The following is a 12,930-nucleotide window of genomic DNA, read 5'->3' on the forward strand; positions in this document are numbered from 1 at the left end:
AGAAGTCCTGCGTATCTGTTGCGGAGGGCTCCGGAGCTGTGACGGAGACGCAGCCGGTGGAAACACACACATTGACTAGAACTGAATCCTATCGGCTCGGCTGCCGTGCCTTAGCGCAGACGCAACCAACACGCATCTGGTGGAAATAGGCCGTAAGTGTGAGTCAGTCCCTCTATATAAGGCAGTTGAGGTTTGGGCTTGAGGCTGACAGGAGAGGCCGTGCTGTTGTGAACGTGTGCCCTTATGTTTAATTTATTATGAGTTAATTTTCCTCAGTTATTTGCTTGGCTCTTTGTTTGTTTTTGCCTAATTTGCACATGTAATGGCAAGCATTGTAAATAAATTTACACTTTGGTGGAGCCAAGAAGTCTGCTGAGTCTGCCTACCTACCACCTTCCTTGACGCTCGAGCTAAACTATTTCACAGTTCTCAAGTTGACCTTTAAAACACATGTCGAAGCAATATACTCTGCTCACTTACATTCAGTCACACACTGGTTTACTGTTTCATGTATAGACTGTAATGGAGAGTTCCTAGGGTGCACTATTTTTAGCCCAGGCTAATATGGCCTGGAAATATGAATCGTTCTCAGGTTGCTCAGAAAAAGATTACACAGTTAAAATTGGCTTTGGCGAAAAAGGGAAAACCCATGCCACCATTATGTTTGGGCTCAGGTGGGCAGGAATCCACCTGCGCTCCACTTTAATGGTCTTGATTTTCCGGCTGAGGAAAATTCAAATAAAGTCATACGTAATCACCTGTAGAATAGAAACTCCATTGTAGGTTTTATCTAAACAGAGTTATTTGCATTATAAAAGCCGTTGTGGCGGTTCTAGTGTTAATGATTGTTTCCTCATTCATTCCAAAAAGGTTCACACGAGGGTGAAAAATGCGTTCTCTGCGTCTTCTTTCATCGTTGCGATGTCTTCTTGCAACAATAACCGCAGCCATGTATGGGCAATTACACATACAAACCGTTTGCACCTCCCTTTGACACGTGTTAAATATAGACGCAGTTTCTATGAGCAAAACTGCTTTCAGGTTTGATAAATCACTTTGCGTGTGCTAAATTAATATATTTACATGTTTTCCTCCCAGTACACACACAATTGCGTGTAAACGCCCCATATTGCATATTCATTGCTGCAAACGTACTAACTGAAAGCAGACGTGCTTTTTTGCACCTTTGAAAGATGCAACCCTTAGTGCGCACTGTTAGTACATCAGTTTGTACATTTTTTTGCACATGCAATGAGTTTGCACCCGTTTTTATACACGCAAACCTTTAGTAGATCCAGTCCTGAGTGTGATGTGACTCTGAACAAGCTGAAACTCGTGCACACGCACATCCAAATGGAGGAAGACAAAGGCCCTTTTTCTGTTTTTAAAAAGACTCTTATGGACGATCAGCTCAGTGCTTTGACACTAATGGGAATAAACATGCAAAGTCTCCTCACAGCATATGAAAGATGAAAATATTCGAGGACCCCAAGAGAAAGTGTGCAGAACTATGAATTTGCTTTATTTGTTTTCACTGTCTTTATGTTAAATGTTAAATGTGCATTGTAGGTTGAGACGCGTTTGTTGTGGTTTGTGTGTTGATGTTTTGTGAATGATTCATTTTCAATAAACAATCAATCAAATAAACAGAGGAGCTCCTGCAGCTCCCTCCTCTCTGGCTCTCTGATGTCACAGTGTGGAGCCTCAACACGCCAAGAGGAGGAGCACAAGGCTGCTCAGCTTACAGTGTGCTCAAAGGTTATTATGGGATGTATGCCCAGTGGAATGAAGAAGTGTCAGGAGCTTCTTTCTGATTGGTTGAGAGACGTTATCACACACTGCTGCTGAGTGTTTACAGTCTCTGCTGCTGATTGGCTGCTGTGGTCACATGATTTCAGAGAATTGTCTCAGAGACAGTGAAACTTAACAGGACAGACTGAGGTCAGAACTGCTGTGACTGCTGACACCTCAACAGGTAAGAGTCATGATCATCATCATCATCATCATCATCATCATACCACACAGTCTCTCTAACACTCCCTGATGTCTCTAACACTCCCTGATGTCTCTAACACTCCCTGATGTCTGATTTCTGCCTTCACAGCCCAGGGCTCGATTCACAGACACACATAGTCACACAAGAGGAGTCATCTCCTCAAGACTGCAGGAAACATGACTATCTTGAGTCTATCTTTGTTCATCTTGTTGTTATTTCTAAATACGGAGAGATCTAAAGGCAACCTTAGAAAAGACGTTTAGCCTGTAAAACCACACATTCCAAGAATTTATTAGCAGGGTTAATAAAAAACATATATCATTTTTGCATTACACATGAGTGTACCACTTCCTTTAGCACTTTGTTTTCTTACTCAAAGGATTTTTAGGGGTGTCTGGTACGGCAACTAAATCAAATATGGCATCAAGCCAACCTTTGCTATCCTCTTCCCCTGAGTCTAATGGAGAAAGGACAGCACTGGAGCTAGCACTATAGCTGTCCTACTTCCCATATCCAGCAGCATCTTAAGGTCCAGGTACAGTCGGGCAGTGGTGAGCGGCTAGTGGCGAGTGCTTGCTGTCTGGTGACGAAAATTGTGTTGCGCAGCCACGTACCTCCCAAAAATTGAGACCACGCGGCGAGGCGCCCATTGCGCTCCACGCGGCACCTCACGGTACTATGCCAGGGAAGACGTCGCGCACTAGAGACTTTTTTCACACCTTTACCGCGTCACTGTCGACTACACCTGAGCCTTTAGTGTTTGGTTTTCTTTTCCCATTTCTCCCTCAACTTTGTGCCCACACTCAGCTCAAAATCTATTTACTGAGATAAATGTAACTCCTGTGTTATGCCATGGTTTAAGTAATTCTATTATTCAATCCTTCGGGATAAATAAAATGTCTGTCCGTCTATCTATCTATCTATCTATCTATACCTAAACTGCTGTTACCACTTCACTTGAAGTTTCTTCTCAGCTCCGACTAGTGAAGAAAATGAGCAAACACACATCATCGGAACAATATGTACTTGCATGCTGATAATTATCATGTGGTGAGGCAGGCTGCTACCAGTGTTAATTTTGGCAGCTATTTTCAATTTAAATTTAGTCATTACATGAATTTAGTTGTAAGTTTAAGTCATATTTTAGAAATTTCTGTCTTCCCAAAGGCAGTTGGCTTGGAATCTATTGGATTCGAACACCAACTTCGTTCAGGAGGTTCTCACTGGCTGTGATCCAAGACATTTCCCACCAAATTAAATTCATTTGTTGCATGCAACTTCATGTCATGATATGGGTACCTCATTGATGGGCTAACCACAAGTATAATATCTATGTGTTCTGGTGTGTCCATCCTCCTGATCTTGATGGACAGATCCCCCCTGGCTTGTATCAGTAATAGAAATTGTATTTTGCATTTGTTTGTATTTTGTCAAAGCACTTGCATGACGTCTTCTTTATCTGCTTTGTTGAACAGCACACACCATGGAAATTGCTAAGGCCACTCAGGGTCTCACCACTGCAGCAGATATGCGAGAGACCACCAAGATGCTGATGCAGCCTAATGCAAACTGGGAAGAGTACCTGACTCCTGCCCCCCTCTCCATCGCCATCATGGGGGAGCTCGTCTTCATCTCCTCATCTGATGACTTCTCCATCAACAAGAACCCCCCAGAGAAGGGCTACAAGTACATACAATACCCAGACTCGTTCAGGGCCTGCCTCATGCAAATCTGTAACTCAGGCTGGCATGCATTCAATGAGGCCCACAAGAATATGGATCAGATCCGCCTTCACACAGCCACAGTTCCTGATTACATGAAGGCAGCAGTCAAGCTCCTTTTCAATGCACCTGATGAAGTTATTGAGAAGCTCCTGCCAAATCAGCTGGAAAACATTCGCACCATTGCAGATGAGTGTGTGACACTGGCAGACAGTGTTGAAAAGAAGTACACAGATGTCATCAACTTAATCCAGGAACTGCTGGAGGCCTGTGTCAATGCTGAACACTTTTATGGAGAAGAGCTGGAGAAGGTGAAGATGAAGATTAAGGAAAATGAAATACGGGAGAAGACCGCCAATGAGCTTAAAGAACAGTCCAAGAAAGCAATGGAGGCCATGGAAAAGGAAATGAATGAAGCACAAGATAGCTACAAGAAAGCAATGGACTCTCTTCCCTCTGGATGGGAAATGATTGGAATGGATGTGGTCGAAGGACTTTCAAAGGCAGTGACAGGATTGGTTAATGGAGTCGTTAACCTGATAAGTTTCCCAGGAAGAACAATCAGTAGTTTAGCAGAAGTAGTCTCAGACACAATCCATCAAAGCAAATCGCAAAATGAAAACGTAGATGTGCTCTCAGTCGGCTGTAAGTCTGAAGAGATTCTTTCCATTGTAGGAACTCTTACACAGTATTTGAAGGAAGGGAAAATAGCCTGGCAGGACCTGTATGATCAGAAAGCACAATCCACAAAGACAAACTGGTCTCAAGCTCAATTCAAAAGAATCTCCGAGTCCTTAATGCAGATGGAAGAGAGCAAACTTCAGGAGGATGCTCTGAACCTTTGTGAGCTGGGTGTTAACAGCTGTGAAGAACTGGCCACATATAAACCTGGTGAAAATTGGGATGACAAGAAAGAAGCAGAGCTCATCAAGAAACTGAAGAAACTGGATGAAGAATCCCTCATCTTTGACACCAAAAGCAAAAAAGTATTGGGCTCTCCAGCTCTTTCTCCTACATCACCAATGATGAGCAAAGCACAGAGCGACACAGGAGGTCAGTCTGCCAGTCAGAGAGCAGCAGATAACGCTCGTTTCAAAATTGAGCAGAGCCGAGAACAACTCAAGGTAACACGGGAGGCCTATGAGAAGTCTGTGGAGAGAATGGAGCAGAATCAGAAGGAGCTGACTGAGATCTTGGTTGAAATGCAGAGCTGTAAGATCAAGGAGATTGACTTTGACACCACCATCAAGATGCTGGTCAAGGGTCTCGATGCCATGGGCAGAGTCAAAGAGCAGTGGGAGAAGATGGTGCGCTTCTTCCAGATGATCTCCAACATCGTCAAATGCACCCTCAACAAGACACTGAAAGATTTCGTCTCAACAGCTGATGATACAAAGAAACTCAGTTACAACAATAAACTATTTGTCAAAGACATGCTGTACAACCAGGCGTTCCAAGCCTCCAATGTTGCCAGTCTGGTCCACATGATCTCAGGGACCTACACTGAAGTGTCCAACAAGTACCTGATGGACAGAGTGAGCAGCCTGGGCAAGCTCATGGCCATGGATAAGGAGAAGCCAGAATTCCTTCAAGAGCGTTGGAAGCTGCAACAGTCCTGCACAGCAGCTCAGGAGGGCATCCTTATGCTGGTCCTCAAGAACAAGAAGGAGTTTGAGAGGAAGACAGATGACAGGATGGCAGAAATAGAGAATGGTCTGAAAGCAATTCTGCCAGCTGCCCCACCCCAGGAGACTGAGAGGATCAAAGAAATAGTTCAAGCTGGGTTTGGTGGAGGAGAAGAGGATTACTACTAGAACAAAGTTTCTACCAGTTATGAAACTGTCACCTAATTCTGATCGTCATCTATTTCTTTCATTACTTTTATTGATCAATCAAACAAATCTTCAATGATGTTTTAGACTGTTATCTTGTCCTGATGTTTGACTCATGTTTAGAGGGGAAACTAGTGATTACTGTCTGCTTGTGGTATTCTGCAACTCTGTGCTTCACTGGAAATCTGATTGGTCTGTCTTTTTCCATTATTGATCATTGATCAATCATCCTTACAGATTTTAATATTCACATTGACAATCCTACAGACATCTCTTCTAAAGAGTGTAGTGTAACGAGCTTTAACTGCAAAGAGGGATTGAAGTAATAAATCAGTAGATATACACTGGCATAAGGTGATTAAGTTTGAAATGCCTGTTGAGGTTAAGACTGCAGTTATCAAACCCCTCCTAAAAAAAGAAACCTTGATCCCTCTGTGCTCAACAACTACAGGCCCATCTCAAACCTCCCCTCTATAGGCAAAGTTATTGAGAAAGTTGTATTCAACCAAGTCAATAACTATTTAAATACAAATAGCATCTATGACCAACTCCAATCAGGCTTTCGCCATCACCACAGTACTGAGACTGCACTTGTAAAGGTGTTAAATGACATCCGCCTGAATACAGGCTCAGGTAAAACAACTGTCCTGGTAATGTTAGACCGTAGTGCAGCTTTCGATACGGTTGATCATGTAATACTTCTCAACCAACTAGAAAGCTGTGTTGGGCTTTCTGATACCGTCCTTAGATGGTTTAAGTCTTATTTAGAACACAGAGAGTATTTTGTTTCTATTGGTACCTATGTATCTGAGAAACACACTATGCCATATGGGGTACCACAGGGATCCATTCATGGGCCAATTTTATGTAACTTGTGCATGCCCCCTCTTGATGAAATATTTCAAGAGTACAAGGTGGCATATCATAGCTATGCAGATGACACACAGGTTTAACTTGCACTGTCACCACACGATTTAAGTCCTATTGACTCTTCATGTCTTTGCCTTGAAAAAGTAAATACCTGGATGCAGAAGATTTTTTTTAAACTTAATCAGAGCAAGACTGAGATTATTTTATTTTAGGAACAAAGAGGATAGAACACATATAGGTGCCTACTTAGAATCTAGAGCACTTACACCTAGGGCTGAAGTAAAAAACTTGGGTCATCTTGGATGGGGACCTGACTATGAATGATCACATCAAGAGCATTAACTAAATCAGCATTCTGGCATCTCAGAAACAGCTAAGATCAGAGACTTTGTTGAAAAGCTTATTCATGCTGTCATATCCTGTAGGGTAGATTATTGTAATGGTCTCCTAACTGGCCTCCCCAAGAAGCCCATTAGACAGATTCATTTAATTCAACACGCTGCTGCTAGACTATTAACCAAGACTAAAAGAGAGATCACATTACACCCATTCTTAAATCTTTACTCCCAGTTAATTTCAGAATTGATTTCAAGGTTCAACTCCTAATATATAAGTCACTAAATGGACGTGGCCTCAAATATTTTTCTGAAATTTTTCCACAATATACACCTGGTAGAGAGTTTAGATCTGCTGGAACTGGTCAATTGATAGGCCCCAGAGTTAAAACTAAGCAGGGAGAAATGGCATTTAGCTATTATGCCACACAGCGCTGGAATCAGCTTCCAATAGATATTCAATCTGGAAGTCCAAAGGTAAAAAAAAACAGAAGTGCAGGGGCCTCGGCGATCGCTCACGCCCTTCACTTCCGGCGGTGCCCCCAGGGAATCGCTGTGTTGTTTACAAATACTTTGGGTAGAAAACCAGCAGAGTTTAGCTATATGTCACATTTTTCACGTCACTATATCACCGTGTAGACTAATCTGATGTTTGTTAAGTCTATAAACACAATGACTGAACAGACGTTACTATTTCTGTGTGCATGTAATTAATATGGTTATTGTAGATTAGCTGGGCTAAACATTAGCTGTTAACATTAGCTGTTAGCATTGTCTGTAACCATAGACTGTATAAAAATAAGGTAATAACTCAATAAACGGTCCGTGAAAAAAAATATCTTTTCCAGCGGATGTCTTAGTTACAACATGATTGAGCTAGCAAAGCAGTTTTGTGTTGCTATGTGTGGTATTTATTCAGTTTTGGGAAATCACAATGTCTAGAAAGCATCAGCTGACAGGGACAGCTAGCAAAGCTAACATCAGGACGTCATTTGTTAAAAGCCTCCTGTTGTTGAATACGACATGAAACTACTCCAGTTAGCTCAGTCATGTTGTAACTAAGACATCCGCTGGAAAAAAAAAATTTTCACGTTGACGAGACGGCGTTTTGGGTGGAGCGGTCGCTATGGACACGGAACTTGCTGTTTCTGTAGGTACACATTTCACCTGCACATCTCGGCCACACCCCCTCCATTGTGACTGGCTAAAGCGCAGCATTGTTCAGACTCAAAGCCCCGCCCTCTAGTCATCTTTCACACAGGGCTGCCGACAGATTCTACAATGTAGATTGCAGAATCTGTCTTGAGAGATTAATGGATATTAGATTTGCCCCAACAGTAGAGTGTTTTTTAAAAAGAAACTCAAACTTAAACTTTTTCATTTTGCATTTATTGATGAATGAATTTACTTTAGACGGGTTATGTTAGTTATAAAATGACTGTGACATAGTTTTAGGTTTATTTTTTATCTTTATCTTTATTTTTGATTTATTGTTTTTACCTCCTATTCATTCAGTCTTATTTTCCCCCTCAGTCTATTATAGCCTATTATTTTATTAATTATTAATTATTATTATTATTATTATTATTATTGCTGTTAGGCTGTTCTTTTTATTATTCTTTTTCATTTTTCTTTTATTTTTAAGCACACTGAGTGACATTCTATGTATGATAATGTGCCATATAAATAACTTGAACTTATTAATCAACATTTATTTTTTTTAGATTGTTATCTTGTCCTGATGTTTGACTAGTATAAGTAGTAGTAGAAGTATAGAGGGTAACTATAATAATAACTGTGTGGTTATGGTATCCTGCAACTTACACAGTAAACATGTAAGGGAAAAATAATTACGAGTTTAAATTATATAATTTGGATGTATTTCACAAAACTTAGAGGGTAAGTCTTGGACATTTTTGTAAAATGTCAAGTTGGTGCAATGGAATGTCACTTGTGTTAAATTTGAAGTATTGCACACAACTGAAAGACATTCAAAACACTTTTAATTGAATTAACATCATAGTGTAGATTGATCACAGGTGTGACATTTCCCATATGGCAGGGAATCTGCAGTCGTGGTCTCGTGTCCCGCTTCTGACATTATACCTTTGGCTAATTTTCACTCTCTGTCCTGATGAACCACACCTCACATTTTCCAATATTTACCCAGTATTTTGCATTAAATGAATCCAAATTATATAATGTACATTCATAATTATTATTTCCTTACACATTTTTTACTGTGTAAGTATGAGGCTCTTTTCAGGTGTAATCTAAAGAGTCAGCGATAATTGTTATGGTGTTGACGGTAGATAGTCTAAACAGCGACCTGCAGCAACTTTACCATATTTACAAAAGTGAGTTACAAAATCACTAATGCAAGTTCTGCTCATATATGTATTATTTCATTAATTTTTGAAGCCCAAGTACAATGTGATGCCATTTATAGAGATATGCAATCCATCAGTGAGGTCTGAATAAAACACCAACATGGAGTGTGGCTCTGTTTCATTGTGTAATATTTGAGACTGATTCAACTACTCTTCATTCATATGTCCAGGATTTGATCAGCTCTGAGGCATCTCACGGACAAATTATTTATATTATAATGTACCAAGAGCAATACATGGGTTTCAGTCACGTGACTTTTTTTGTCGCGGCCGCCATATTTAGGACCGATTGGGGTTGATCTAGATAGACAACAGGTTGTGATTGGATGTTATTGAAGAAGGTCCTTATCACGGGGCTTCACGGTCCCTTTCAGGGTGGAGCAAAGTTACAGTGACGCGTTGTGAAACCCAGTGGGTGAGATCTATGGTAAAAATCTTTATGACAGATGTAACAACAGTACTTTAAGTTAGTTTCTCGTGAGATGGAATGTTTAGATTGACCTGCATGCATTTGCATTAAAAGCATTGCACTGCACTGAGACAATATTTGACCAAGAAGCCCCAAGAAGCTGCTGCAGAGGGGCCTTCTCTGATATCTCCTCCACTCTCTGAAGAATATAAGTTCAGCCAGTTATTGGTGGTCTCTGACACACTGCTGTGTTGTCATTTTGATCATTATTAATATTATTATAATGTCATTATTAGTACTATTGAATGTTCCAGTGCATACTGTGCTTCACTTTATATGAAGTAGAATGACACAACAGACTTAAAGCAGTGGTGTAACAGTATGGATGTACTGGATTCAGCACACCACCTCACTACCTCACGACTTCCAGTGAGACTGTAACTGTATGTTACTGCTGCAATCATGTTTCTAATGTAAATATGGCCAAATCCAGAAACGTTGTTGTTGTTCCTATCAAATATATCAATCAATAATATCACAATATTCACATCACTTACACATGCAACTCATGCTGGCCTGTACATCTGGATGTTTTTGTCCATTTGTCCACACATGGAGGCTATGAAAGTCTGTTTTAACAATAAGTTGGCCGAGCCTTTAAACATTTATAAACCACCATAGTGACGGAAAACAATGGCAACTGTCGCTCGCACACAGATCCCAATTTTCAATATTGCCACATATTTGACTTTTTTAAAAGGAGTCCATTGAAGCATACCAACAGTATCTATTATTAAAATCTGTCTTACGTACTTGTATTATTATGGTAAAAGCAAAGTCAGTCATGAAAGGCATGCATGGGTGAGTGTCAGGCGTGTTGTGGAGGTGTTGAAGGTGCAAACCAAAACCAAAGATGCTCAGTGGATGTTGTAGTGTAATTTTATCCGGCCTATATTTTATCCGGTCTAAAACAATCAGTTGTTTAATCATGTTTTTGTGTAGACTGTTATAACAACTAAATACTGCATCTAAGGGTAATAGACAGTATAGCGACGTGAACTCTTAGTGACATCTCAGCTGTGAACTAGCAATGAACCTCCTCAGAATTATTGTGGATGTGTAGCAGATTTCCTCATATGCTGTTGTGAACTTACAGTGAACTTGTTAAACACTCCATATATTGTGTTAAGATATAATACGCTCTCATGATGTTTTGAACTTATAATGGCTTGTGTGTAAGCTTGTGCACAATACTATGCACTGTATATCGAAGAGAGCACACTCACTTGATTGTATTGCCTGCTGCACCAAAAGGGTTCACATGACACGGAAAGGAGCACACACACACACTGAAATGATTGTATTACCCAGTATATGTGTAATGAGTCATATCGCACGGAAGCACGAGGGACTGTAGCATGAGAGTCCCTCAGGATCACATGTTTTTAAAAAATAGAGTGAGAGCAGCTCCGGAGATACTGGTGGCAGATTACAGTGAGCCGGAACAAAAGAGAGGAAACCCGCCACCAGTAGAAATGGTTTGAAAGGGGAAGGACTATAGAAATAGGCGGAGATCTCTTCGACCTCCACCAGCATATAAGCCAGAATAGTGAAAGCAATTTTTCAGTCATCCTCCGGAGCCTGACTCATGAGTTTGTCTGTGTTATTGCCTGTGAACACAATAAACTCAATTGCACCAGATCCTGCCTATCTCCAGTGATTTTCTAAGTACCTGCCAGCCGAACCTAAGACACTGAAATAGACAACAGAAGACATTTTGGAAGAAACACGAAGGACAGGGTCGGGAGCCATCTGGCCCAATTCCAGGCACCGATTTTTGTCACTTCAATGTCAGCTGAAAGGAAGGGAGAGACCGGGGCTGCAGTTGAAAAGCCCCTGCTATCGTCTATTCCTAACCACTTTTCCTTGACCTCAATGGAAAACGTCACGAGGTCAAGGGAAGATGTGAAGGAAAATTCATAAGGACTTAGGAAAAGACAACTGCGGTGCTGAGAAAATCCGACTGCACTTATGCTGGGCTACATATTGATGTGGGTCTGCTGTGGTGAAACTACAGTGTTCTGAAGATGGACTACAAAATGCACATGATGAGAACATACGGGGCGTACGTTCTCATCGTGTTGTTTCATGCAGGATATATAAACATGGACAACACGGTGAAAGATATTGTTTAATTACTAAGGTTGGAATTGAATTAAAAAATGAATATAAGCTGCCAGCCACAAACTGAAACTAAATTGTCACATTGAGAATGTTTGCTCACACTCACCCGTCTGAATCCCAAGCAGTAAAATGAATTGATGATATTACTAAAGGCTGGCAATACAACAGCGCTCAAATGAATAAATGACTGATGCAAACTGAGCATATGTTACGGTGTGTGTCCCCTCCGTCCACAGCTGTGTTCAACTTGTTTGTTTTATAACAGGATAAACAGATATTAAATGCATTATTTTGTTTTTCTGTGTGAATAAAAAAAGAACGGAAATCCACGTGCTTTTTCCATTTTCTTCTTCAAATGGGCAGTTGGAGGTGAAATTAGACCACAACCAGTAATTAACTTGTGTTTGGCCTTTATTGTTAAATCAATATAATGTACCCCTACTGCCAGTGGTTGAATTGTTAATTTTTAACAAGGGGGATGCAATGTAGCTTTGATTTTTTTTGCGTGCACACATCGTCAAATATGACAGCACAGATGTGCAAAATTAATCAAGATAAAGAAAAATGGCATGACCTATACCTGCTGCCTTTAAAAACACAAATAATGCAGTAGTATTGCTATTGCAATACAGACAAAAAACATTTTAGGGTATTCATAAGAGTAGCTCTGAACTCGCTGTGAAAATTAATCTTAGAGTCACTCTTATGCTGTAGACATTTCCTTAGCCAGTTATAATTTCTGCTTACCTGTGAAGCCTTGGGCTGATAACTGGTGCTGCTGTCAGGTCCCTGTCCTGATACCTGCCTGGTTTCTCCCTGTCCCTCTTCTATCTGTTGCAATAATATAGATAATACATGTGCAAAGCAAAATTTATCAATAGAATTAGGAATAGTAGTGGTGACATAGTTGTGGAAATTAATTGCACAGTCACTTTTATACTCTAGATATTTTCTCTCAGCCAGTTATAATCTCTCCTCTCCTGTGAGGACCCTGCATGATCATCCTTGCTGGCCTCTGGTCCACTGTCTCCTCCCTGACCCTGCTCTCTATACTGTGGCAATAAAGATTAAACTAATATGTGCAAAGCAATAGTGAGCACAAGTTCTTATTAAGGAGGAGTGGGTTTATTCCTCGCACGAAACTAAGCAATTTTACATAGGTAACAATAACATTAGTGTTCTTGTTAACTAGC

General features: G+C 40.6%; 1 protein-coding gene across 1 annotated transcript; it reads left to right on the forward strand.

The window, feature by feature from the left end:
* The first annotated feature begins 1,498 nt into the window (after nt 1–1,498).
* Nucleotides 1,499–9,220, forward strand: LOC125906301 (uncharacterized). Its single transcript, XM_049604828.1, has 2 exons — nt 1,499–1,975; nt 3,472–9,220. The coding sequence occupies exon 2, from the start codon at nt 3,480–3,482 to the stop codon at nt 5,529–5,531; it is 2,052 nt and encodes a 683-aa protein (XP_049460785.1). The 5' UTR covers nt 1,499–1,975; nt 3,472–3,479; the 3' UTR covers nt 5,532–9,220.
* The last annotated feature ends 3,710 nt before the right edge of the window (nt 9,221–12,930 follow it).

The sequence above is a fragment of the Epinephelus fuscoguttatus genome, linkage group LG18, assembly GCF_011397635.1.
Source record: "Epinephelus fuscoguttatus linkage group LG18, E.fuscoguttatus.final_Chr_v1".
Lineage (NCBI taxonomy): Eukaryota > Metazoa > Chordata > Actinopteri > Perciformes > Serranidae > Epinephelus > Epinephelus fuscoguttatus.